This window comes from Lissotriton vulgaris, chromosome 8 (assembly GCF_964263255.1).
Source record: "Lissotriton vulgaris chromosome 8, aLisVul1.2, whole genome shotgun sequence".
Classification (NCBI taxonomy): Eukaryota; Metazoa; Chordata; class Amphibia; order Caudata; family Salamandridae; genus Lissotriton; species Lissotriton vulgaris.
Genome location: NC_141696.1, coordinates 108,807,383 through 108,830,334, shown reverse-complemented (window position 1 = coordinate 108,830,334; position 22,952 = coordinate 108,807,383). Strand labels below are relative to the sequence as shown.

Below are 22,952 nucleotides of genomic sequence, written 5' to 3'. Positions count from 1 at the left end.
AGCTGGAATGGATCAGTTTATTGTTTCTACGACGTTCCATCGTTCTTGTTTTCCTCCACAATTTTTCTGCTGATCTACTAGCGGTTTTCTCTATTTTCAGTTCCTCCGTAAACCATGGGGAGGCAATAGTTTTGACTTTAACTCTTGTTTCAGGGATGACCTTATCCAGTGCAATCTTAACACTTTCTTCCAACTGGTTGGCCATTAGGTCAATGTTGTTGGTTGTATCTTTGAAAGGATTAAAATGGGTCTGAAAAGCCTCCGATTAGAAAACAGCTATTCGCATCTGCTGAGATCTGAGTTTTAAGGTAGAGGGAAGAGCTTCACTCCCCAACATTATCCAACCTTTGCCTGATCTCTTGTCTCCACAGCAATTAGGTTGAGGAAAGCAACACCTACGCCCTTGCAGGGATAGGAGCAAACAATCCGAGTTAGTGTCATCACTTGGATTATCTCGCTCGCCCTCCCCTTCCTCCTCACTAGTGTGCACCGGCTGTTCCCATGACCTCATCATTTCCTGCCATAAATCGGCTATGGGGTGTACCCACACTCCTCTAGCCTCCACCCAACTCAATGCTCTACCCTCAGCACCCGCCCAATTAATCACATCCCGATTCCAGTGGTCAACTGTATGTCCCCGCGCAGACTTCCATACCAACGCTATCTTGCGCTTAGCAAGACCCAATGCTAAGTCTATCAGTCTGTTCCCAACAATAAGTTTTCGTGGGCGAGGAAAGAGCCCCAGCAAGCACACCTGAGCCGTAGATGCCAGTTCCTTCGCCAGGACCTCTTTAAGTTTAGAAATAATGGCGTCCCAGTAAGGGTGTATTATTTGGCAATGCCAGAGCATGTTCATGAAATCAGCATCCGGGTGGGCACATCTCGGGCAGTTTCGTATATCCCCGCCCATAGCTGATGAGTCGGTGAGAGGTCATGTAGGTCATATGAATGACATTGAATTGTATATCTTTAAGGCACATGTTTCGGGAATTCTTCTTGGGACTGCAGGATTTTACCCCATTTAGCATCCGTGATTACGCCGCCCAGTAACCTTTTCCATCTCCCTCGCAAGCCACCTAGTGGGTCCAGGGATGCTGCAAGCAGAGTAGCATAACCCCACTTCACCTGGTGTCCAGCCGTACCCAGGGATATCAGTGCATGCAAGACTGGGTGCGTCTCAGGTTCCCCCCTTCCCTCCCCTCACAGTTGTCCAAAGGTACGTACTAGAGCATCATAATGTAAGAACTGCCCTGGGGGAAGACCACTACTATTCACCAGTTCCTCAAAGGGAAGGAGGTTTTTTCCAGGTAACGGTCTCCTACATTTTCCACCCCTACCTGTGTCCAAGACGCCTGTTGATCTCCAGTAAATAATGACATGAGGTGCCGTGTGGCAGGCCCACAAGGGGAGCATAGGGGTATATCTCAAGGCTTTTTAAACTCTATCCAGGGATCTCTTCCAGGCCTGTAGCGCCGTGTGCTGCAACACTGAGTGATATGGGGTGGGCCTCTTGCCAATTGATGTATTTCCTTGAAGTTAGGGACCTTATCTGCGTGTGACAATATAAAGTCTATTTGCAAATGGCTATTAAGGGCTCCCAAGTAGTAAGTGAATTGTTGTGTCTGTGGGTTTTGAGTACGCCAGCCATCTGCCAATCTCATTGCTCCTATAAAATCTAACAATGCGGAGGGATGGTGCGGCTGCGTCTTTAGGGGGAGTCTATCTTCACAGTCATTTAATGTCCTATTAAAGGTGCCCCCGTTCGGGAGTTTGCCTCCAGGCAGTCTCAGAAGGAAGGCACTCAGGTCTGGGAAGGCTATATTGTGTAACGCTGGCAGCATGTAATAATTGTTTTCCTCTCCCACTAGCCTAACAATTCTGCCCTGCTCATCCACCCAGGTCCCTTCCAACATTAGGGGGAGCCTCCTTGTCATTACCCCAACTCCTCTTGATCCTGTTGTAAAACCAGAGTGCGCAGCCAAAGTGTATCCCCATCTGTCCAGAGCCTTGAAGGTGTTACCCACCAAGTGTGTTTATTGTAAGAGTGCCACATCGGTGAGATGACGCTTAATATGTTTGAGAACCAGCCCCCTTTTCAGTTTATCTCCAAGCCCATTCACATTCCACAAGAGCAGCCTCAACTGAGGTGTATTACTCCTATTGGTCATCCTTTGGTTGTGTTTGTGATCTGCTCCCTCCTGATCTTAATGTTGGGCTTGAGTGTTTGATTATACTGGAGTCTATATCCCTGCTACATAGCATGTCGTGAATTAGCACTGTATGTATTTGTGATGTCGCTACATCCTCCCTAGGGGTAGCACCTGTAGTCTATTCGCCTAGTCCCATGCTTACTTAACAGAAATAACATTGTACTACAAATTGTATGTGATATAACTAAGCTACCTAACCCTCCCCCCCCCCCCCATCCCCCACCCCCCCATGCCTCCCTGCTTCTCGGGCCTTGAACTACCTGCCTCCCCAACTCTGCAGAGCGCCTGTCATCCCTCCCCCACCTTAACTTTGGAGACCGTGTCACACCATCTCTCCCCTCCCAACCCTCCTCATACGAGATCAGTATGTGCAAGATACATCATTCAACCAGTTCTCTTATCTCTTGGGTCTTGTGTAGCACCTAGTACGGAGTGCTATAGAGTTCCACCTTGGCATGTCCTTGATTCAGAGTTACATCTTCTCTTAGGTCCCATAACCAGAAGAGATACCTTTTAAAGACCTTCTACTATTGACTTCCTCAAGGACAACGTGGGAGACTGTCAGGGGTCTTCTGCTGTTCCGATGTATCCCCCTGTGGTTTTCCCTTATTATGATTAGAGTCCGACCTGGTGTCTTTGCCAGTTTCTGAAGTCTTCTTTAGCAGTTTGTCTTTTTAGGTCTCGGACCGTAGGCTGCGCTTGTGCAGTCTCGCTCCGAGATTTAATGTTTCTTAGTATGGGGGCTTTAACCCGCCCCTCTTCTCCATTGGCTGGCTTCCTAAACGGAAGCCAGCCATTGGAGGAGAGGGGCGTCACTCCCTTTAAGCCCCGTCTTTTTGGAATTTTACATTCCAGCCAGTGGGAAGAGGAGAGAACGAAAACCACTCCCCCGAATCCGAAAATGACGATGCTTTCTCTGAGGCATTTCGGATTCGCTTCAGAGAAAGATGGTTGTGTCATGGCGTTGTCTGACCGGCCGGGCAACAGACAGAGAATTCCCCAACCCTCCCCCCCGATCCGGTAAGTTATTTGGTGTCTATTACCTCGTTGTGCATCTGTTTCCTCGTTGGGATTATTTTTCTGGCGTCTGTTCCCTCGTTGTGCGTATGTTCCCTCGTGCTTTCCGGCCCCCCACACCCGCTCGTTGTGCTTGCTTTCCGCCCCCCTCATTGTGCTTGCTTCCCCCCCCTCGTTGTGCGTCTGTCTCCTCGTGCTTTCCGGCCCCCCCTCGTTGTGCTTGCTTTCCACCCCCCCTCATTGTGCTTGCTTTCCACCCCCCCTCGTTGTGCTTGCTTTCGGCCCCCCCTCATTGTGCTTGCTTTCGCCCCCCCCTCGTTGTGCTTGCTTTCGGCCCCCCTCGTTGTGCTTGCTTTCGGCCCCCCCTCGTTGTGCTTGCTTTCGGCCCCCCCTCGTTGTGCTTGCCTTCCGCCCCCCCTCGTTGTGCTTGCCTTCCGCCCCCCCTCGTTGTGCTTGCCTTCCGCCCCCCCTCGTTGTGCTTGCTTTCCGCCCCCCCTCGTTGTGCTTGCTTTCCGCCCCCCCTCGTTGTGCTTGCTTTCCGCCCCCCCCTCGTTGTGCTTGCTTTCCGCCCCCCCTCGTTGTGCTTGCTTTCCGCCCCCCCCTCGTTGTGCTTGCTTTCCGCCCCCCCCCCCCTCGTTGTGCGTCTGTTCCCTCGTGCCGCCCCCTCATTGTGCTTGCTTTCCGCTCCCCCCCTGGTTGTGCTTGCTTTCCGCCCCCCCCTCGTTGTGCGTCTGCTCTCTCGTGCTTTCCGCCCCCCCTCGTTGTGCGTCTGCTCTCTCGTGCTTTCCGCCCCCCCCTCGTTGTGCGTCTGCTCTCTCGTGCTTTCCGCCCCCCCCTCGTTGTGCGTCTGTTGCCTCGTGCCGCCACGCTGCAAAAACGGCCCTAACATCCCTGTAACAAAAACGGCCCCCAGGGGCCCAAAACCGGCCCCCACCCTTGCGGCGCACCGAGGGATTGCCTGGTGCCCAGAACGGCCAGTCCGGGCCTGGGTGCACTGAGGGCTATCTGGAGTATTACATCTCGATCACGGAAGTTGAAGATGCAAGCTAGTATCAGTCTTGGGGCCGCTCCCTAGCGTAAGGTATTCTGGGGTAGGGGGTTCAAAGCCCCTCCCCGGGGCCACTACCCTTGGATTATCCACTGCATCCGGTTGTTTTACCCAGGCGTTCTTGTCTAATTTGGACTGGTGGGAGTTGTGCACTCCTTTGTTGCCCGTCCTATTTCAAGCCTTCGTCTGCACAGCAGTGTGAGTGTTCTAGTTGTTACCGCCCCCTTCGAGTTTGTCCGCCTGACTGTATGTGTAGTTCTACTTGGCTTGTCGGGTATCCCCTGATGGGGCAAGGCGTGTATCTTGTCGGCTCTAATATTTCTGAGGACTTGTGTATATGCGGAGTATCTCTGTTCCTGGGGTGGTTCCACCTGTTTAACCTGGGTTCTTTAGTTCGCTAGCAGCATACTGGTCTGCGACTATTTCGGTTGTTTTATCACTTGTTCCCTGATTTACTGGTGGGGGAGAGGAGGCGTGGAGCCATCTCTAGTTCTTACACTCTTTTATCTGGCTGTACTGTGTCTGGTGATCTTGTATATTCGCTGAGCTCTGGCGGTACTGTTCGCCCACCACTTCTACTGGGGCCTGCCTTGTGGAACTCCATTCTTGCTTCATCAGCATGCGCTCATCAGTGTCTTCCGATCGGGATGTTTTCGCTTTGTCGTGCTGGCACTCTCTCTCTACTCTGGTGAGTCCATAAGCATTTCTTTTACTGTCCCTTCCGTTTCGCTACTCTGCGGCAGGGCTCTATCCCCAACCCCTCTCCAGCTCTGGCTCCCTGGCGCCATCTCTTCCCTGTTCGGCCTGCGTCTCTCCGGCATTACAGGCACCTCAGCTGCAACGCATCCATCCCCAGTCGCTCTGCCGCTCTATCCCTGGCAGCGTTCACCTCTATGATCGCTGACGATCAGGATCCCGCCCTCCACACCCACTGAGTCCCATACTTGCCTCTGGTGCGTGATCCGTCCTTTGGAGTTTACTGTTGTAATTCCCAGTACCGCATAAGGCCGACCCGGGCGTGGAGGGCTCCTCTACTTCAGTACCAGGCTGACGATCGTTTTGGGGCCCCTCCCTCGTTTCTCACCGTCTGGACCACTGCAGGGCTCGATATTTCTCACCTGCTCTTCGATAGGTTTTCGATTTCAGATGTATCGTTATTTACGTGTCTTGCTCAGATTTTTAGTCTGACAATGAGTTAAGCTCTGGACACCCAAAACCCATATCCCCTTAAATCAACCATCTTGCTCCAAAGCCTCCCCCCCCCCCCTGTTGAGTGGCTGTTTTGAATTACAAAATGGCCTTTTCTGATCTACTGTATCCCACTTATACATGAAGAAATATGAATCTGCCACACCCCATCCAAATACTTGTACTTTTTTTCCTTGCCATTGATGTTTACCCTCTGCTCAGTCTGTCCAGGTTAGCAGATTTCAGCCGAGATGGTCATAGATTGACTATGTTTCTGATGTTCAGAAGCCACAGAATGATTTGAACCTTGGTGGCAGGACCTGCACAGTCCTTGTGAAAAAACATGTCCAGAAACTGAGTGTTTCATTTCTAAGAGTTGGAGGAGGTTTGTAAGTGGCTGTTGTGGCCTTGTAGATAAGGTCTCCTAACAAGCTGTTAGTGCTTCTAGTTAGTTACTTTTTTGTGTCATCTATTCATAGACAAACTTTTCATGTTGGAAAAACTCCTAACATATGCTTCCTTAATTTTTATTCCTCTTCTTAACACACAACTCTTTAGTGCGAGACAATAGTTTCTAGGTTAAAAACCTCCTCACTTCATGATGCAAGAGTACAATAGGATTTACACACATACCACAGACACGAATACCAATCCTGTTGCGCCTGCACATTTCTCTCCGTACTGTAATTCCAGATATTGTGTCCAGCTGTGTATTTGCTATGAATAATGATGTGTCTGTTTGGCCGAGGCCTCTTTAAATTATTTCACTGATTTAGCCTCTCTATTCCGCTCCTCTAAGTCCGTTTCATGTTTCATCGATTCCATGAAGGTTTTTGTTACTCGCGTGGCTCTCCCCTCACAAGCCTTCTTCACAACCTTATTTTAGAACAGCTTCTTTTTAGCAAAATATGTAATCCCTTAGTTTCAACCCCCATTGCCTCTTCGGGCCTGGAACCTTGAGTCTTTTTGAGTATCAAGACTGAAATGTGTAGCATATACATATCGGTCAGAGACTGTGCAACCACAAATCCAGACTCCAGTCCAGATATACAGGCATGTATCCTTCTTGTGTTCAAAGAAAGCCCAACTTTTATTTTAATGGGGGCCTCGCTGCTTATGCTGGTTTTCCTACTGGTCTTTCTCCTGTGTACCTTTTTGACTTTGTAAGAAGGAGACTTCAATTCCTTCAAGGCCCTGGTTTCAGTCTGTTTCCGCTTAATAGCTGGCTCTGGTATATAGGCTGCAAACCTCATGCACCCTTGCATATTTGTGCTCCTCACTGGAAGTAAGGCTTTCACATGAAGTCACCTTAGCATTTTGGATTTTTATATTTAAGAAGCAGAAGGTGAGAAACTTTTTTTGCCCACAGTTTTCTACCTCGAAGAGCGCAGATGCTGTAGGGTCAGCCTTTAGATTTGGTAAGGAACTCTCTTTGAGTCAGAAGGCTCACCTTTCTTATCCATCGGAAGCCAACCAAAAGGCAAATGACTCTGTAGGCAATGTTGTGATCAGGTGTCCTTTGCTTGCTGTTCCTTATGACTCAAGCCGCACCTGACTGGCTAGGTCCAACTAGGCCAAAGCTGGTTTGTGGTTTTATTTGTCCCTTTTTCTAGAAGTGGCATAACTGGACAGTGGGGGTTGAACTCCAAGAGAAGGCTAATTTGAGTATCTTGATTCCTGTGTGTCATGGCACATTAATCAACGAATTGATGGACTGGAATGCTGCTTGGACTTGGAATAATTACCAGTTGCTAAAATAAATCCCACCCATCACTATTTTGTTTTTCTCAATTTCGTACCCTGCATACTTCATGGAAGGTTTTTATTGACTTTTATTTACTGTTACTTGACCAGTTAAGGTCTGTAAGAGCTTTCTTTGGACTGGGCAAAAAAGACTAACTGTCAAATGAATTTGTGATTTATTTTTTTTCTTGTGCATTTTAGTTTTCCAGTCCTCATCAGCTTTTGTAGGTCTCGTCTAGATATCTCGATGAGACATGTGTTTAACTTGTGGGGCTTCAGCCCGCTCACAGGCTTCCCAATTTTCGCTTCATTATCTGGCTCCTATTGTTTGTCACCATTTGTCATTAGCATTCATGGTCCTGTCTCTGCTTGTGTTTAGCCCTCCCCCAAAGCATGGACCAAGCACATGTAAACTTTAACTGCTCCTGTTTTTATGACCATTTTAGGTCCTACTTTTATCTTTCTTTTTCAGCGCAGTCCATGTGCTTATACCAGCTCCATCTCCTCCCACCGCCCTTAGGCCCCGTTCGCAGATTACCCCTCCCCAGATTTTCCCTTTGTCGTCGCTTTGTTTCCCCCACCTCCTCCTGCCCATCTCTGCTTGCTCCCATGCACCTCCTGGTGCTTGCCCTGTCCACAGATCATCCCCTCTCCTGACCATGTCACTACTTTAAACCCCCATTATGGTCTGTTTTGTTCCAGTGAATGGTGGTGGTCTGCCTTTTAATGTCCTGTAAATGTATAGCTGATATGCTGATTGTGAGTGTGCATTGCTGCCTATACTTGGCACAGGTATAGTCTGTTATTTTCCGCATGTGTGGGTACTAGGTGTGTGTGCGTGTTTACACTGATATGTGGTTGTTTGGCAATGGTGTTTACAGCTGGGAAAATTAGTCCTCAAGTGAATCAGGTATGCGTTATCACAGGGCATGTCAAAACTTCTAAAGTACCTGTGTCTTCTGCTGTAATAACATAGCCACATTTCTCCTGTGCAAAATGATTAAACTGTTCGTGTCTCGCCTTGTTGCTCCTCATTTTATAGGGTGTGACTCTATTTCTTCAAATTTCTTCCATCAAGACACTTTCTTACTTTTTTCTGCATTCACTTGTAAAGTGTGTCCGTGCACCATTGCTTAACTTAAATTCTCTTCAAAGGAGCCAGGCTGAGTCTTGATGTCATCAAGGTCTGCCTGCCCAGCTGACTCGTTTCGTCCTTATCAAAAGGACTTCTTCAGGGCGAATTAATCTTTAATACTGTTTCTTAAAATACGACCTTATACCCGTTTGGTCCCCTATTGGTGAGGATTGCTCAGATCAATTCTGATTCTGGCAGGCTACTGTAATTGTGAAATCATTTCTGCAATCATCCAGTTCCCTGACCTGGGACCGAGAATTAACTAGACAGGGAGTCGCCATACACCCACTCATCTTATCCTTTTAGATTAAGGGCCAGTCAACATTTTTTTATACATAATACATTGGAGGACGGAAGCATTTCTGTATTCCATACTCTACTTACTAGGTGGCTTATTTTCAAAATAGAAACCGTATTAAAGATCAATTCGCCCTGAAGAAGTCCTTCTGATGAGGACGGAACGTGTCGGCTGTGTCTCAATCACCTTGATTATGTTTTTAAAAGACTTAATTGAAAATAAAGGAAGACACTTGGAAGAATATTTGTGGACATGGATTTTATACAATTCTCGGTCTAATTTGTTATGTGGTGCACCTGTGCTATTGTTAAAATTGGTACATTCCTGTATTGGAATCACACTGACGGTGGGTGTCTGTGCACACACGTTTCTGGGTAGTTCCAGAAAATATATATATATATATATATCTATCTCTGAGGCCTATAGGGTTCAACTGTCCAGCCTCTTTTGACTTCTAAGGTCTGCCTGCCCCTCGGTGCCCATGGCAAAAGTAGTCCTTTTATTGTGGTTGCCAATGCAGTGTATTTCCTCATGTTCACTACCATAAACCGGCGTAACACTGTGATTCTTTCTGTTTTTTTTGGTGAAGTTAATTATAGCTCCAAAACCACCTGAAGGTATTGGAGCTCTTTACATTTTCTTTTCGCGAGGACACACTAAACTTAGGCAAACACTTAATCTTTCTGTGCAGCCCGCATTTACTGTTGGGTGCCCTTCAACTTCGCACCCCTTGCTGCTTGCCAACGCTGAACTCCAGTTGCACAGATCACCTCTCTCTCAACCCCACCCCCCACCTCCAGCTTCCTTCCTCCTCCAACTCTGCTTTATACCTTTTTGTTTTTTGTTTAAATTTATATGTAGCGCCAAACACCACTTGCAGGTATTGGAACGCTTTACATTAGCGCAAGTTACTTTACACAAGGACACATTCATCTTTGTAGGCACGGAGAGATTAAGTGATTGGCCCTGAATCAAGGATGTTAAGCCAACGCCAAAGCTCAAACCCAGTTTCCCAGCTCCATGGTCAGAAGCTCTGGCCCTTACACACATTCTTTCCCAAATGGACTTGACATAGTCTCCCTAGCCTCGGCCTCAGTTCTACATTTTGCAATTACAGGCAAATCACTTCATTTCCCCGTGGCTGCCCGCATTTGCTTTTGGTTCCCTGTCCATCTCATGCCAGTCGCTCCTTGCCCCCAGTGATCTCCGTTGCACAGATCTCCTCCTCCACTGACTGTTTTTCATACTTTTGTTGTGCAGTTTTGCCTAGTGCCAACACCACTAAAGGTATTAGAGCCTGTTAAATAATCACCAGTTACTTTTTTTGTGCAGTTTTATATAGCGCGAACACCACCCGACGGTATTAGAGAGCTTCACACTAGCACCAGTCATTTTTTTTTTCTGGGAAGTTTTATGTAGCACCAACAGGAGGTATTGGAGCACTTTACGTCAGTACCAGTTACTTTACACATGGATACATACATTTTTTTGTAGGCATAGCAAGTTTAAGTGATTTGCCCAAATTCAAGGAAGTTTAGCCAACGCCAAAAGTTGAACCTGGTTTACTAGGTCCTTTGTTGGCAGCTCTGGCTCGTATGCCACATATTCTCCTAAAAGGATGCCATATCTCTCAAGCCTCAACCTCCGCTTCACATTCTGTGATTACGGATAAATCATTTGATTTCCTTGCTTTTAAACACAAGCATTGGCAAAGGCAGAAGGTTTGGCCTCTGCGAATTCTATAGTTTTTAGGTCTCGGCTACACAAACAGGCGTAGCTCGACTAGACAGTGCATGGGTAGTTTTGAAGAGACTTGTTCTTTCCTACCATTGGAAAACGTCAGCTTAGCTCTCGTTTTCTTTGATGCTATTCGTCATGGCATGCGGGCGTTATGCCCTCTTCTTGCGTTTGGTCGTCCCATAGCACATCGACCAAGTAAATGTCTCCACACTGATCCCTGTTTGCGCAGCTATTTTTTGTTTGTTTTGAAGCACTCCATGGTATTGGAGTGCTCGCTCTGTCCTCTGTATTGCTATAGCGTGAACATGAGCTGGTCGTATTGAAACGCTTTAAGTGCTCACCAGTTGCATTCCACATTGACATTCATTTTTGTCACTGATCCTGCTTCAATTAGGGTATTTTTGTTACCCCTTCATTGTTGCTTTCTCCGTCCCCCTCCTGTTGTTGCTTGCTCATCTCCCCATCCCCTTGTGCTTGACAAGTCCCCCAATACCTCCCTTGTCGCTGCTGCTTTTATTTTTATGTACGATCCAATAGTATTGGAGCACTAGTTTCATCCTCAGTCTTGCCATAATCTCCCTTGGATGCATACCACTATAATGCAAGCTTGTGTTCATAAACAAATGCATTTCTTAACCCCTTGGGTGCTCATGACGGCTCCACACCATCATGAGTCACAGTAGGCGTGTGCTCGTGACAGCGTGGAGCTGTCATGCCGCTGCCGCTCCAGCCTCGCGGCACTAATTCCCCGCCTGTGTGGGCGAATTAATGAGCGGGCGGGGTCATGACTGCATCACGCCATCATGAGCACACGCCGCCCGTGACTCATGACGGCGTGGACGAGTCATGAGCAACGAAGTGCCACGCCCATCCCCTAGGCCCCCGCGCTGAGGCGGAATTCGCGGTGCAGGGAAGAGGTTAAAAAGTTGTTAAAATATCAACTGCACTTGTTTATTTTTTTGCACAATCCCATGGTATTAGAGCCCTCGCTCTGTCCTCCTTTCCTGCCATAGCACAAGTTGATCATATTGGAGCGCTTTCAGTTCTCATCAGTTACTTTACACAATGACAAACATTTTCGTTCGCAGGGGGAAGTGTAAGTGATTTGTCCAGAATCACAAACTGTTCAGCCAACCCTGAAATTTGAAGCTGGTTCCCCTGTCTGCAGCTTTAGCCGTTTTGCCACATCCTTGCTTCCCTTCAGAGCTCCTAAACTCTTTCTCACTATCACTTCCACATTTGGTCAGCAAGACCCAGTCAAAACGGAATAAGCATTGGCAAAGCCAATAGATCTCAGCAATGCTTGAGCTACTGGCCTTGTCAAAGTGAGTCTTTTAGCCATATTGTCTAGCAGCACATCTTCTGTTCAGCGTCAGTCTGGAGCCCCAGTCGAGTCCCAATCCGGAGACGACGTCCCAGCAGCCAAAGACGAGCAAGCCATACGGGGGACTTGGCCTGCAGCCATCAGATCCCACACACCATCTTACCAGAGGGCGCCTGAGAAAGAGGGTTCCCTACATGAGGAGTTAGTGAGGGGAGACCGCAGGTGCTGAGAGGTGAGTAAGCCCCTGGATTTACTGCCAGGCACCAGGCCCGAGGTGCGAGGGATGAATAGCGTTCCCTGAAGACAGACGCAGGGGCACAAAATAAACTGCAAGCTTAGAACACAAATACAGAATCCGCCTGTTTGACTCCATTGGGAAACCTGGAGGCATCCGCCGCACTGCCCGAGATCAGCACGCCCTAGATGGGCAAGGTAACTTGAAGGAGAGGCGTACAAGGAAATCTGCTGCCCCCCTCCATTATAAAGAGGCAAGCCGCTAGCAGTGCCAACACAGAGCCTAGGTGGTGGTGATAGGATAATGCAGATTGAGAACAAGTGAGAACAGTCGGCCACCCAGCCAGTGCACCTTAGGACACTAGCCTCTTCTACTCTGGAGTAGCGCCCCCCAGAGAACCCTGCATCAGAAAAGGCCCCACTTGCCAGGCCCAAAACCTTGGCAACCCACCCCCTGGGGCCCAGATAACAATCAGACAGAACATGGCTAACTCACACAGCGAACACACTGGATAAAAGTAAAGGCGAGCAGGCAGGCGATCCTCTACTGCCCCGGCATGCCATGGGAGGAGTACGTTCAAACGTGGGGCCACAGACCGCATCCTCAGCAGGAAATCCTTCCCCGCCCACCAACAATCATCACACAGATCGAGTGGTTAAGAACCACGCATTCAATGTCAGACAAACTGGATAGGGAGCTTGCCACAATTGAATACTCCCGGGTCACAATAGAAGACCGATTTGGGGTCCTGGCTACAGATCTCAACCTACTAAGAGATGACCACCGCAAGTTGACCTATAAGGTTGCAGACTGGGAGAAAGCCATCTCTACCCTGCAGCCTCTAGCCAAAACTCAGCAGGAGACCATTAGAGAACTTCAAATGCGGGTCTCACGTTTAGAGGGGAGAGCTGACGACTTAAAAGGACGCTCCAGACAGGAGCAGCATCCGGGTGCTCAATCTGCCACAGGGAGTGGAGGGGTAGGACGCAGTCAGTTGAGTGGAGACAGGGCTCAAATCGTTCACAGCTAACTACCTCCTTCTCAGTGTAGAGGGCACACCGAATCCCGGCACAGCGACCACCCCCGTGATCACAACCACTGCCATTGCTGGTGAAGCATCTTCACTTCCAAGACCACGATGCAGATCTGCGGGCCGCCAGACAAAACTGGCCCATCCACGTGGTGGACAAACATGTGATGCTATTCCCAGATTACTGCCGGGCTGGGCAATGCCAACGCACATCCTTCCTTGAGGTAAAACGCCGCCTCTGCCAAAAAGGAATGCAGTACCCTCTACTCTTTCCAGCACTACTCGAGATATTACATGAGGGAGTTACCACATTCTTCACAGACCCGAAAGACGCATACGACTGGTTGGAGCGCAAAATGCAGGACAATGTACATCGGTAGGCCACGCAAAATGTACACAAGACAAGGAACCGGTGTCGCGACGGGAAGAAAACCCAACAGCGATCCAAACCTCAACCACAAGGTGCCATCACAAGTCCCCCCTCCAACCTGGAACAAATCATGGCAGAATGTAAGAAACTCTCTGATACAGACAGATTCGATCACCCATTGTTTGGCATTTCATCAGGCAGAGACTCCACCTGATCTTCACTGTCAACCCCTACACACCCGTCGTGAAGACCCGCAGCGACCACCAACCGGGGCGCATCAGGGTCGAAACGTTGATGCAAACCCCAGCCCAGACACTCCAGGATCCCTTAAAGATCACTAGGATTCCTTGGAGGCTAATCTATTCCTGGCCTTTTTAAAAAAAAATTGTGTATATAACTGTATAACATGTTTTTCACTGTATATGTTTCCATGCACTGAGCACTTGTATTCACTTATTGTCACTTGTTTTCACTTGGATTTCACAGTCCTATTTGATATCTAATGTTTATCTTTGAATGAGTTAATTCAGAAAAAACTGTTTGAATTCAATGATAAAGATACATGAATTCACTATTTGGCTAAAAAAATATTTTCTTATTGCTTGAGTATTCATTTCTCATTTGCATTTGTGTATCAGAGAGTTTCTTTGCTAACTGCATGTACTAGCATTTTCAAAGTAATGGTTTCAACCCGACAGAACCCCTTGTTTCTTTAACCATATATTACTCCGGTTCTGAGGGACACAGGGTTACCCCTTTTTCTTTAAACCTGCCCCTAGATGGCCTGCCCCTAGACTGCCTGCCCCTAGAATATTATCGCACACTCTACACTACTGGCGCCTCGGTTTGAGGAAATGTACAGGGTGGCACGTGGGGGGGCTGTTTCCCAGGCTCGCTGCACGAATCCCTCTTGATATTGTTGTAAACGTATCCAGGACCCTAATTAAATATCCCCGATTTATGCCTTTATGTTTGGTATAACAAATCATATCCTTATAAAGGCATAAGAATCATATCCATATTTAGTAATAGCCAATGCAGTCCAAATACGGCAAGGCTACTTTCTTAAACTCCTAGAAAGTACAACGCGTTCTTTAAACAAACCAAACCTCCAGCAACCTGGGAATTCCCCCTGCTTTTGTTTTGATTTGTCCTAGAACTCCTGCGAGTCCTGAAAGAACTGCCAGTTCTTAGTGACGGTTCTTATTGACATCTTATGTCCAACCTTACGTCAAACACTGCACCTTCCTGGTATAAATATACCAGCATTTGCCTTAAGCAACACACAGTGGTTTGGAGCAGAGCAGCTATCTACTTACCCAAAGCCCAGCTGATGCGAGTGCCGAAGGAAGACATCCCTCCCATTTTACGCACGGAGAAAGACGCTGTCTTTTCTCCTGCCGAGAAAATCCAGCTCCAGTGTTTCCAGTCACCCTTGCGGGTTACTGGGAGATCGAGTCCTGAGAGCGAGATACAAGACCTCCTTCATTCTAAAACCAAGATACAGAGCTGATTAGATCCTTAGAGAATTCTTGATTCAGATTCTTGGCAAAACTAACTTAAACTCCCTTACTCCTTCCCACATACTAGGCTTAGGTTAGGTACACTGGGGTAGGCGTATCTTAGAAGCACCAGTTGAGTACGTTTAGTCAACTTTTATCATTGCATGTAACTGTATATATTTTATCCGTTTTAAGTATCATATGGCTCAGAAACCATATCAATGCTTCCTTTTACTGTACGCACTTTACTTTATGATAAGTATTGCAATTGTGGCAATTCACTTCTCTTGCATGAGAAAGAAGACTGCTCAATAAATAACACCCTTTTATTGAAAACGCCCGTCTCTCTATTTCTCTGCACTCTGGTATAACCAGGTATGCACGATTGACTGAGTGAAATAGCTATCTATTGTTTTCACACGACTCTGGAGATATACTCCTTATTCTGGAGGTAGCAAAGTTGTCATGTTTATGCAGTTGTCAGAAGCTAATCCCTTCTTGTCTAATCAGGGAAGTTAACTCCTCCCTGTTCATTCGAGAAAGTTTCTAGTGACCTGTGAGCTAGCTGGCATACCTAATTAAGTTTAACATATTCAGTAGAGACCTAGTCGACCTCAGTCCTACGTCTAAAATGCCGTTTATGATATTCCAATGCGCAGAGCCTATTGGGAATATAGGAACTACACTACAATATCATTCTTAAAACCAGAATGAGACCATGACAGAATGAGCACATGCTAGGCGCCTCAGGAAACCACACGGGAGGCTGACAGGGAAGCGAGAAACGGGAGAACTGAGTCGCAGCAATGACCGCTGATGTGGAAGAGTAGGAACCCGACAGGCAGCCTCCGACGGCACACAGATGGCTGGCAGGCACGAACCACCCCGCAATAGAAACCGGAGAAGGGCCCCCCTCGTTGGACGCCACCAGAAGCGGCAGGGACCTGGAGAATGCGATGAAGGAAGCATCACTGGAACGTTTCATGAAAGGAACGCCACACGCCGCCACACAGAGCGCTCCGATGCTTGCCAGGAAAGAATTCCTGACACAATTTCCCCCAGCGATACAAAAGGGGATTATGGACGGAGCGTTTGAGCAAATCAAACACTCACCCCCAGTCAACTGATCTGAGTTTAATCCATCACCATTCTTTAGCTCACTCAGCCACCCCAGTTCAGACATGGCCATATGCAAATCAGTCTGACACTGTGCCTCATGGGAACAGTCCAGCCCGAACTGCCAAGCCATGCAATTTCCCCCTAGCGTCACCAGCGATGCGATCGACTACCACCAGAGAAAATCCCAACAGGAGTGCACAGGGAGATCCGCTCGCGCCACAGGCACAAAGGCTCCAAAAGTGTCAGGGATGATCTGACGGGAATGACCAGAGCAGCGCTCAGGGGATGGAGGAGGCAACCCACCGCTGGCTAGCCCGAAAAACTCCTTCAGGGAGCACACGCCGCAGGATAAGTCTCCTCAACCCAGCACTCCCTCACCAACAACAGGCTCATTTCCTCACAGAGAACCGGTGTGAGGCCAGGAAACCCCACCGTGGGTGCGCAGAATGGCACAGTTCCTCCTTCGGAAGTACAAAGGTCAGAAAGCTTCTGTCCACAGAATCCTCCGCCGATGAAGAACACTCACTGCTTGACATGAGGAAACTCCACAGGAAAACACGGAAACCTCTTATGGAAATGACAGTAGACGGATAGGAGAGAGTACTCGGAGGGGAGATGGTCACAACTGCCCCCTTCGCAGTGTGTCTCGTCGCCAGTGTTGAAAAGAAGAATGACACAGAACATCTTCAGCAGCAACTTTATTGACCATCCACTCTCCACTGCTAAGCCAACTTCACCACTTGAGGATCCAACATTCTAAGGTGAGCTCTAGTGGGGCATACCAAAGTAACACAGGCGGGGGAGGGCGGAATGTACCATTATGAGAAACTGCAACAACTACACAGCCCAAACTATGCAGACCTGGACAGACCACTCGCTCCTTGAGATGGAGTCCCAGTTTGCGGATGCCCAACTTCTCCCATTTGCTCGTCTGGCAGAGGAAACTGGTCTCCCATGAGGGCCATTTCTCCTTCAGACACATCCTCTCCGACTGCTGCGAACTTTGGGACCTATCCAAGAGAGGGCTGGCGACACACCCAGTGCTTCACACAGTGCTGCACATGGGCCCCTGACGCAACTTAATTACTTGACTGTACAAAGCCATACACAAACTTACGGCCACATCACTTAATCCACTGCGAAACAAGTGGAAGGAGGAGTTAGAGCGGCCACTACACGACAAAGGATTGGCGCAGGCCCTGGAGTACCCAAAGAAAGTCTCCAGTAACTCACGGTTCAAAAACATTAAATTCTTCACTCTACACCGCGCATACCTAACCAGCACGTCTCCAGAGATACTATCCCGAAACAGTTTTTAAGCCCACACTGTAAAGCCCCAAATGCAACATTTCAGCACATATTCTGGTACTGCCCCACCCTTCAACCATATTGGCGCACAGTCCAAAACACACTACGGGACCACCACCCAATTTGGGGCGAAATAAGTCACACCACAATACCAGCAGCCCACATCTGACAAGCAGCTTGCATCTGAGCTAGCATGTACTTATATTTCTTGGACCTACACTTGTAATCTATGTTGAACGATAACATGTGATAAACTTGTATTGTAAAGAAATAAAAATAATAAAATGGTTAACAAAAAATGAGAACTTACTGGTGTATGGTCTATGTCTGTTTGACCATTGCTGATGTAGAAAGCCTACAGTCTTGGAAGCATTGTTCAGCATCAGCTCACATGAACAGGTGTCACTCCTTCTTCTTAATTCCCCTGGTTCTATTCCATTCTCCACTTGGTAATCTCGAGCCATCAAACGGGGCCAGAAAATGCTTCTAAAGGCTGTTCAACAGTTTTGCCTGGAGGATGAACCGGGTTCAATACTCTATTGAAGAGTAAATCATTGTGGTATTATCTGAATCAATGACCAAGTTTGATAGGGATTGAAATAATTCTCAGTTAGCAAGTGAACTCTTTGAGCCCCCCGCAGCATTTGGAGGTTGCGAGCAGGTAAGTTTGCTTTGTAGATTGCCGTGTTTGTGTTTTTGCAATGTGATTTGCTTGGTTGCAGGTTTCTATAGTGTGCATGACTCCTTAAAATCTAACTTCGTGTGTATGTCAAAGAACAATCCGTTTTTCCGAAAAATGCGTATGTCACATATGAGCAGTATATTTCTCAAACTCTTCCCCTTAATACTTTCTAAATTCCAACATGCTTTCATATAGTATACTGTATTCACAGACTGGTTGTTTTGCAGAGTGTGCTCCTTGAATATCACTTCTGCTGTTGTGTGCGCTGCAATACAGTTTGCTATTATTTGTAGATGGTGTTTGGGAGCTAAGCTTTCATCAGAGTATGCTGGTGAGCACAATCCTCCTTTGTTGACTCCCTTGTTTTTTTTTTCTCTTTCAGGTGTCAAAGATTGCTGCTTATGCCTTTAGCGCACTGTCACAGATTCGTGTGGATGCGAAAGAAGACTTGGTTGTACAGTTTGGGATCCCATGAGATCTTGTTGCTTTTTCGCTCTTTCTTTCTCACAATCTTTTTTTTTTTTTCTCCTTTCCCGCTCAGTCTTTCTATTTCTACAATGGCATCTTGCCACTAGGGAATATGTACAGATATCAGAATTTACTACTAATCAATTAGGCAACCACTCATTGCCAAGTACCTACTGAGTCACATCTACCAGCACCTACCAGGTGCTCCCCGTTCCAATTTTTGGAATGTGAAAGTCAAAAGACAACGGTGCGCTTGTACAGGTTGCTTTCACATGGTACCTCCAGCATGCTTCAAATCCAGGGCTTAGGCTGATTTAGACATTTTTAAAGACGCTTATACTGCCTTGATAGAATGGTTTGACTTTCTTTTCTGGAAAATCCCATATTTAATAGAGAACTCTCCAACGATATGGTCTAAAAATAAATATTTCAGTGTACTGTCCCTTCTGATTACCGCCCCCCCTATCAAACACACAAACTCACCTAAAATTGTAAAATATTTATTTATTTTGTGAATGAAAAATGTACCACTGAATCTTCTACACCTAACAAGAACTTGAAGTGGCACCGGTGGTAATAAGTCTGCAGCCCACATTATGTCTCTTGTTCACTGGATCTGGATTTCTCCACTCTGAACAAAGGTGCTAAAAAAAAATTCATAAGGCTTTAATGGCGATATGATCTATTAAGCACTTGTTGAATCTCTCGAATATGGGTTTCTAGGTACAGCCATCACTTCTTTATTGTGTTTAAAAAGTTGAAACCATTCTAAAATAAATCCCTCTGTTCATCGTTGTCAGAGGATAGATTGATGGTATTCCTATTACGTGTTCTATTTATCTTAAAATCACTACATTTAGTAATCATTCTGGAGGGATGTAAACTGAAATATTTTGTTCTGGTTAAAAATGTGAGAGTTCTTTTAAAACCAGGTATTTGACCCTCTGGACTTTAAGGCCTGCTTACTGACTTTGGCCTAGCATGGTTAAGAAAGACAAAAGTAACACCAACACGTTCAGTCTATTTAGATTAATACCTTGAACCTTTGCTTCAGAAGTGATTTTTGTTAATGTTCCTTGTTGACCCCAAGGGTTGCTATTTGGAACTCCTGCCTTAGATTAGTTTCCAAGAATTTATATTTTATCAAGTGGATTAACATTTCAGCTCCTGGTAAGGACCATACCTTTGCACCTGCAGTTTACCCGTAAACGGTCAAAAAATATTATGGCTTGGAAACAGATTATTGTTATTATTGTTTATTTTGTTTTTTAACCGAGCACCGCCAATAATTGTGACTAGCGTGTGTATGTGAGAATCGAAATTGTCAGAAAGTTTGTACTTTCTAACACCTATTTTTTACATTTCGAATGGTTGGATTGTTTTCTGTCACAGTATATAAATATATTCATCAATACTTTGTCTTTTATTCATTTCCTGGTTTTGATGCACTTACATAAGACTTGTTGTCCACAGCTATGAACTGCAGTCCCTTCAGCAGCGGCATGCTTCATTGAAATAGTGTGCCTAATGTAGATACACAAAGGTATTGTTAGAAATAGGGTTTCTGGTTGGCTAGGGTATACACCTAAACAAAGCTCATTCCCGAGGCAATGTGTAAAGCATTTGCACAAAACACACATCATTGACACAAAAGAGACATTATGCAGTAGTATATAAAAATGCATATCTGTATTGTATAGAAATATAGACCAAAAAAACAGGAACCAATGATCTATTTGACAACCAGGCAATTTCCATAACATCACAGTTAGAACAATAAGATAAAGATTTCTATGTTGCACACTTCACATAAACACCATCACTGCACAAACAAATGCAACTCCTGAAATAATACTAGTTGTCCTGACGCTACAATGCAAAAACTACATCAATCGGTATAAAATACAGCTTTTAAGGGAGAAAACGCATGAATCACCAATATCACCATCAGTACTAGTTAATACATAAACACACCAGTAACACCATACAGACAAGAAACCCTGCACTCCTGATAGCTGGGTTACAGCGGTAATGCTTGTGAGCCTGGTTGCAAAAGAACAGATGGCTTGTTGATGTAACACGTGGTTCACTGGAGAACCTGCTTGCCTACTACCAAGGATACTGTAATTTCTTTTAATTCCCTGAACTGATGAATATGGGGTCCTCCGAGACCTCACCCCGTTTTGTGACAAGTGACAAATAGCCCCAAAGGTGTGACCTTCCATGTGAGGGAGGGGGGCACAAACTGTAGCTTTTAGCAGGGAGACCTCGACGGGTTCCCAACATGCAAACTGAACAAGGCAGCTGCTCACGAATGTGCTGAGCAGCTTCCCATTGCTGATCCCCGTAGCCTTTCTGCTGCCCGCAGCGCCAACAACGCTGCTGTACCAGGCCGGCTGCTTTCTCCTTAGTGGCTACAGGGCAACGGCACCCAGCATGCGTGGCTTCTTTCTGAGCTGCTGTACGAGTCGTGTGAGCGCACCGACTTGCAAGCATCTTCCAGCTTTTTTTGGTCAGCAGCTCCCCCCCCCGCTCCTTACCATGAAACCAACAACATATCCGCGTGTAGCGGAAGTCTCACTATCCCAGCAAGCTTTGCTGTTGCCAAGATGGCCTGCAGCCCCCTGGGCAGGATCACGTGACTTGAGGTTTTCTTCCAAAACTGCGTAAAGCTCGGGACAGCCCTAATCCATGCCGGAGTTCTTGTGCTGCCGTCCCTCTCACGGCTGTCCAGCAAGCACAAGCCACACACTGGCCGTCAAATCAAAAGAGCACTCAACCTGCGCTATCTGGGACTAGGGAATGAAGGAATAAATCGCTCAACACGTGCTTCGTCTTTAAGGCCAAAATGAAGCGCTTTCCAACGGCTTCTTGGGGGCAAAATCTGATCACCATATGGAGCACTTCGGTGTACTAGGCAAGTGCACGGAGTCCTCCTGAACCCTTCACAAGAACAGGGTGAGGGGAGAAACCCCTCTGTAGCTCACTGGAGGCACCAAAGCAGGAATGTAGGTAGCAAGCCAATACACAGAGTCCCTGTCGGGAGGCAGGCAGTCCTTCTTGCAGCCCAACAGGCCACAGGTCCACACAACAGACAAAGGAGACCAATAGTGGTTCCTTCTGGCAAGGTGGAGTCTGTAGAGCCAGCAGCTGGTTACAAGTTCAACACAGTGTCTAAAATCATGGGGTCTGAGCCCCTGTATTTATTCTCAAAATGTCTTTGATGTGGAGGTAACTTCAAAAATAATATTAGAAGTGCGCAGTTCCCCCATTCAATCCCAGCTCTGGCTCCAGGCATCAGTAGGGGGTAAACAAGCCCTTTGTGTAAGGGCAGTGCCCAACATTCACAAATGTAAGTGTCCCCTGCCTCCCTCTCTCCCAGCCCAGGAAGACATTCAGTATGCAGGTGAATGCAGATGCAACACTGTTACACCCAACCCTTACTATGTGATAGCTGGGCTTTGTGCATTCTTTCCAGACAGCCGTCACTGTACCCTAGATGTGGATTGGAGTCGGGCTGCAAAGCACAGAGTCCTAATCACATTGGAATTCCCACTTTCTAAAAGTGGCATGTCTACAATCGTAATAAAAATCCACTTACACCAATAAGCAGGATTGATCACCACTATTCCAAACACACCAAACATGGCAAAGCTACTAATTTCAGACCAGAAATTACCACTAAAAAATATATCCGAGAATTCCCAATGCAAACCTATGAGAGCAGCAGGCCTCACAGCAGTGAGAAACCAAAAAGGCTGTTTGCCACTATCAGGACATGCCACACAATAAAGGCACATGTTTTACCTTTTACCTATACAGCACCCTGCCCATAGGGCTACCTAGGGCCTATCTCATTGGTGACCTATATGTGGTAAAAGGGAGTTTCAGAATTGACAAGTAACTTCAAATGCCAAGTTCATGTGGCAGTAAACTGTGCACGTATGCCCTGCAAAGGACTGCAACAGGGTTTGAAAGGCTACTTCTGTGGGTTTACAGGCCTTGGGTGTATGGGATAGCAATATACAAGGGACTTTGAGGTAAATTGAATGTGCCAAACAGGTGTAGGTCAATCATACCATGTTTAAAGGAAAGAGCACACGCACTTAAGCACTGAATAGCTGTGGTAAAGTGTGCAGAGTCCTGAAGCCAACCAAAACAGGTCAGAAAAAATACAAGAGGAAGGCAAAATGTTTGGAATAACCCTGCAAAAAAGCCCAGGTCTAACAGGTGTAAATATAGAAGACACAGTCTTCTAATATGCATTTTCTACACAATTTGATGTCTTTCCAAGTTCCTTCAATCCTAAGAACTACGAAACTAAGCAACACAAAATGACTACTGCATGTGTCAACCGAAATATATTACCCATTGGGTAATTTGTGCTATCATGGTGGTTATCCGCTCCGTTTCCATCAAAACTCATGCAGTGATTGCGGATTACCGGTTCAATACCCTTCATTTAGTCTATACTGAAAACCATCACTGAAATGACACTAAATGCCATAAAAGGGGCACCACTGATTATGCCTCCT

General features: G+C 46.7%; 1 protein-coding gene across 1 annotated transcript in view; it reads left to right on the top strand.

The window, feature by feature from the left end:
- The window catches only part of LAMTOR1 (late endosomal/lysosomal adaptor, MAPK and MTOR activator 1), a 149,003-nt gene extending 129,172 nt beyond the window's left edge, over window positions 1–19,831 (top strand). The window contains exon 5 of the mRNA XM_086933773.1: window positions 18,332–19,831. Coding sequence (XP_086789899.1) covers window positions 18,332–18,424 — 93 coding nt within the window. The 3' untranslated portion in view covers window positions 18,425–19,831. The remainder of the gene's footprint in view (window positions 1–18,331) is intronic.
- The last annotated feature ends 3,121 nt before the right edge of the window (window positions 19,832–22,952 follow it).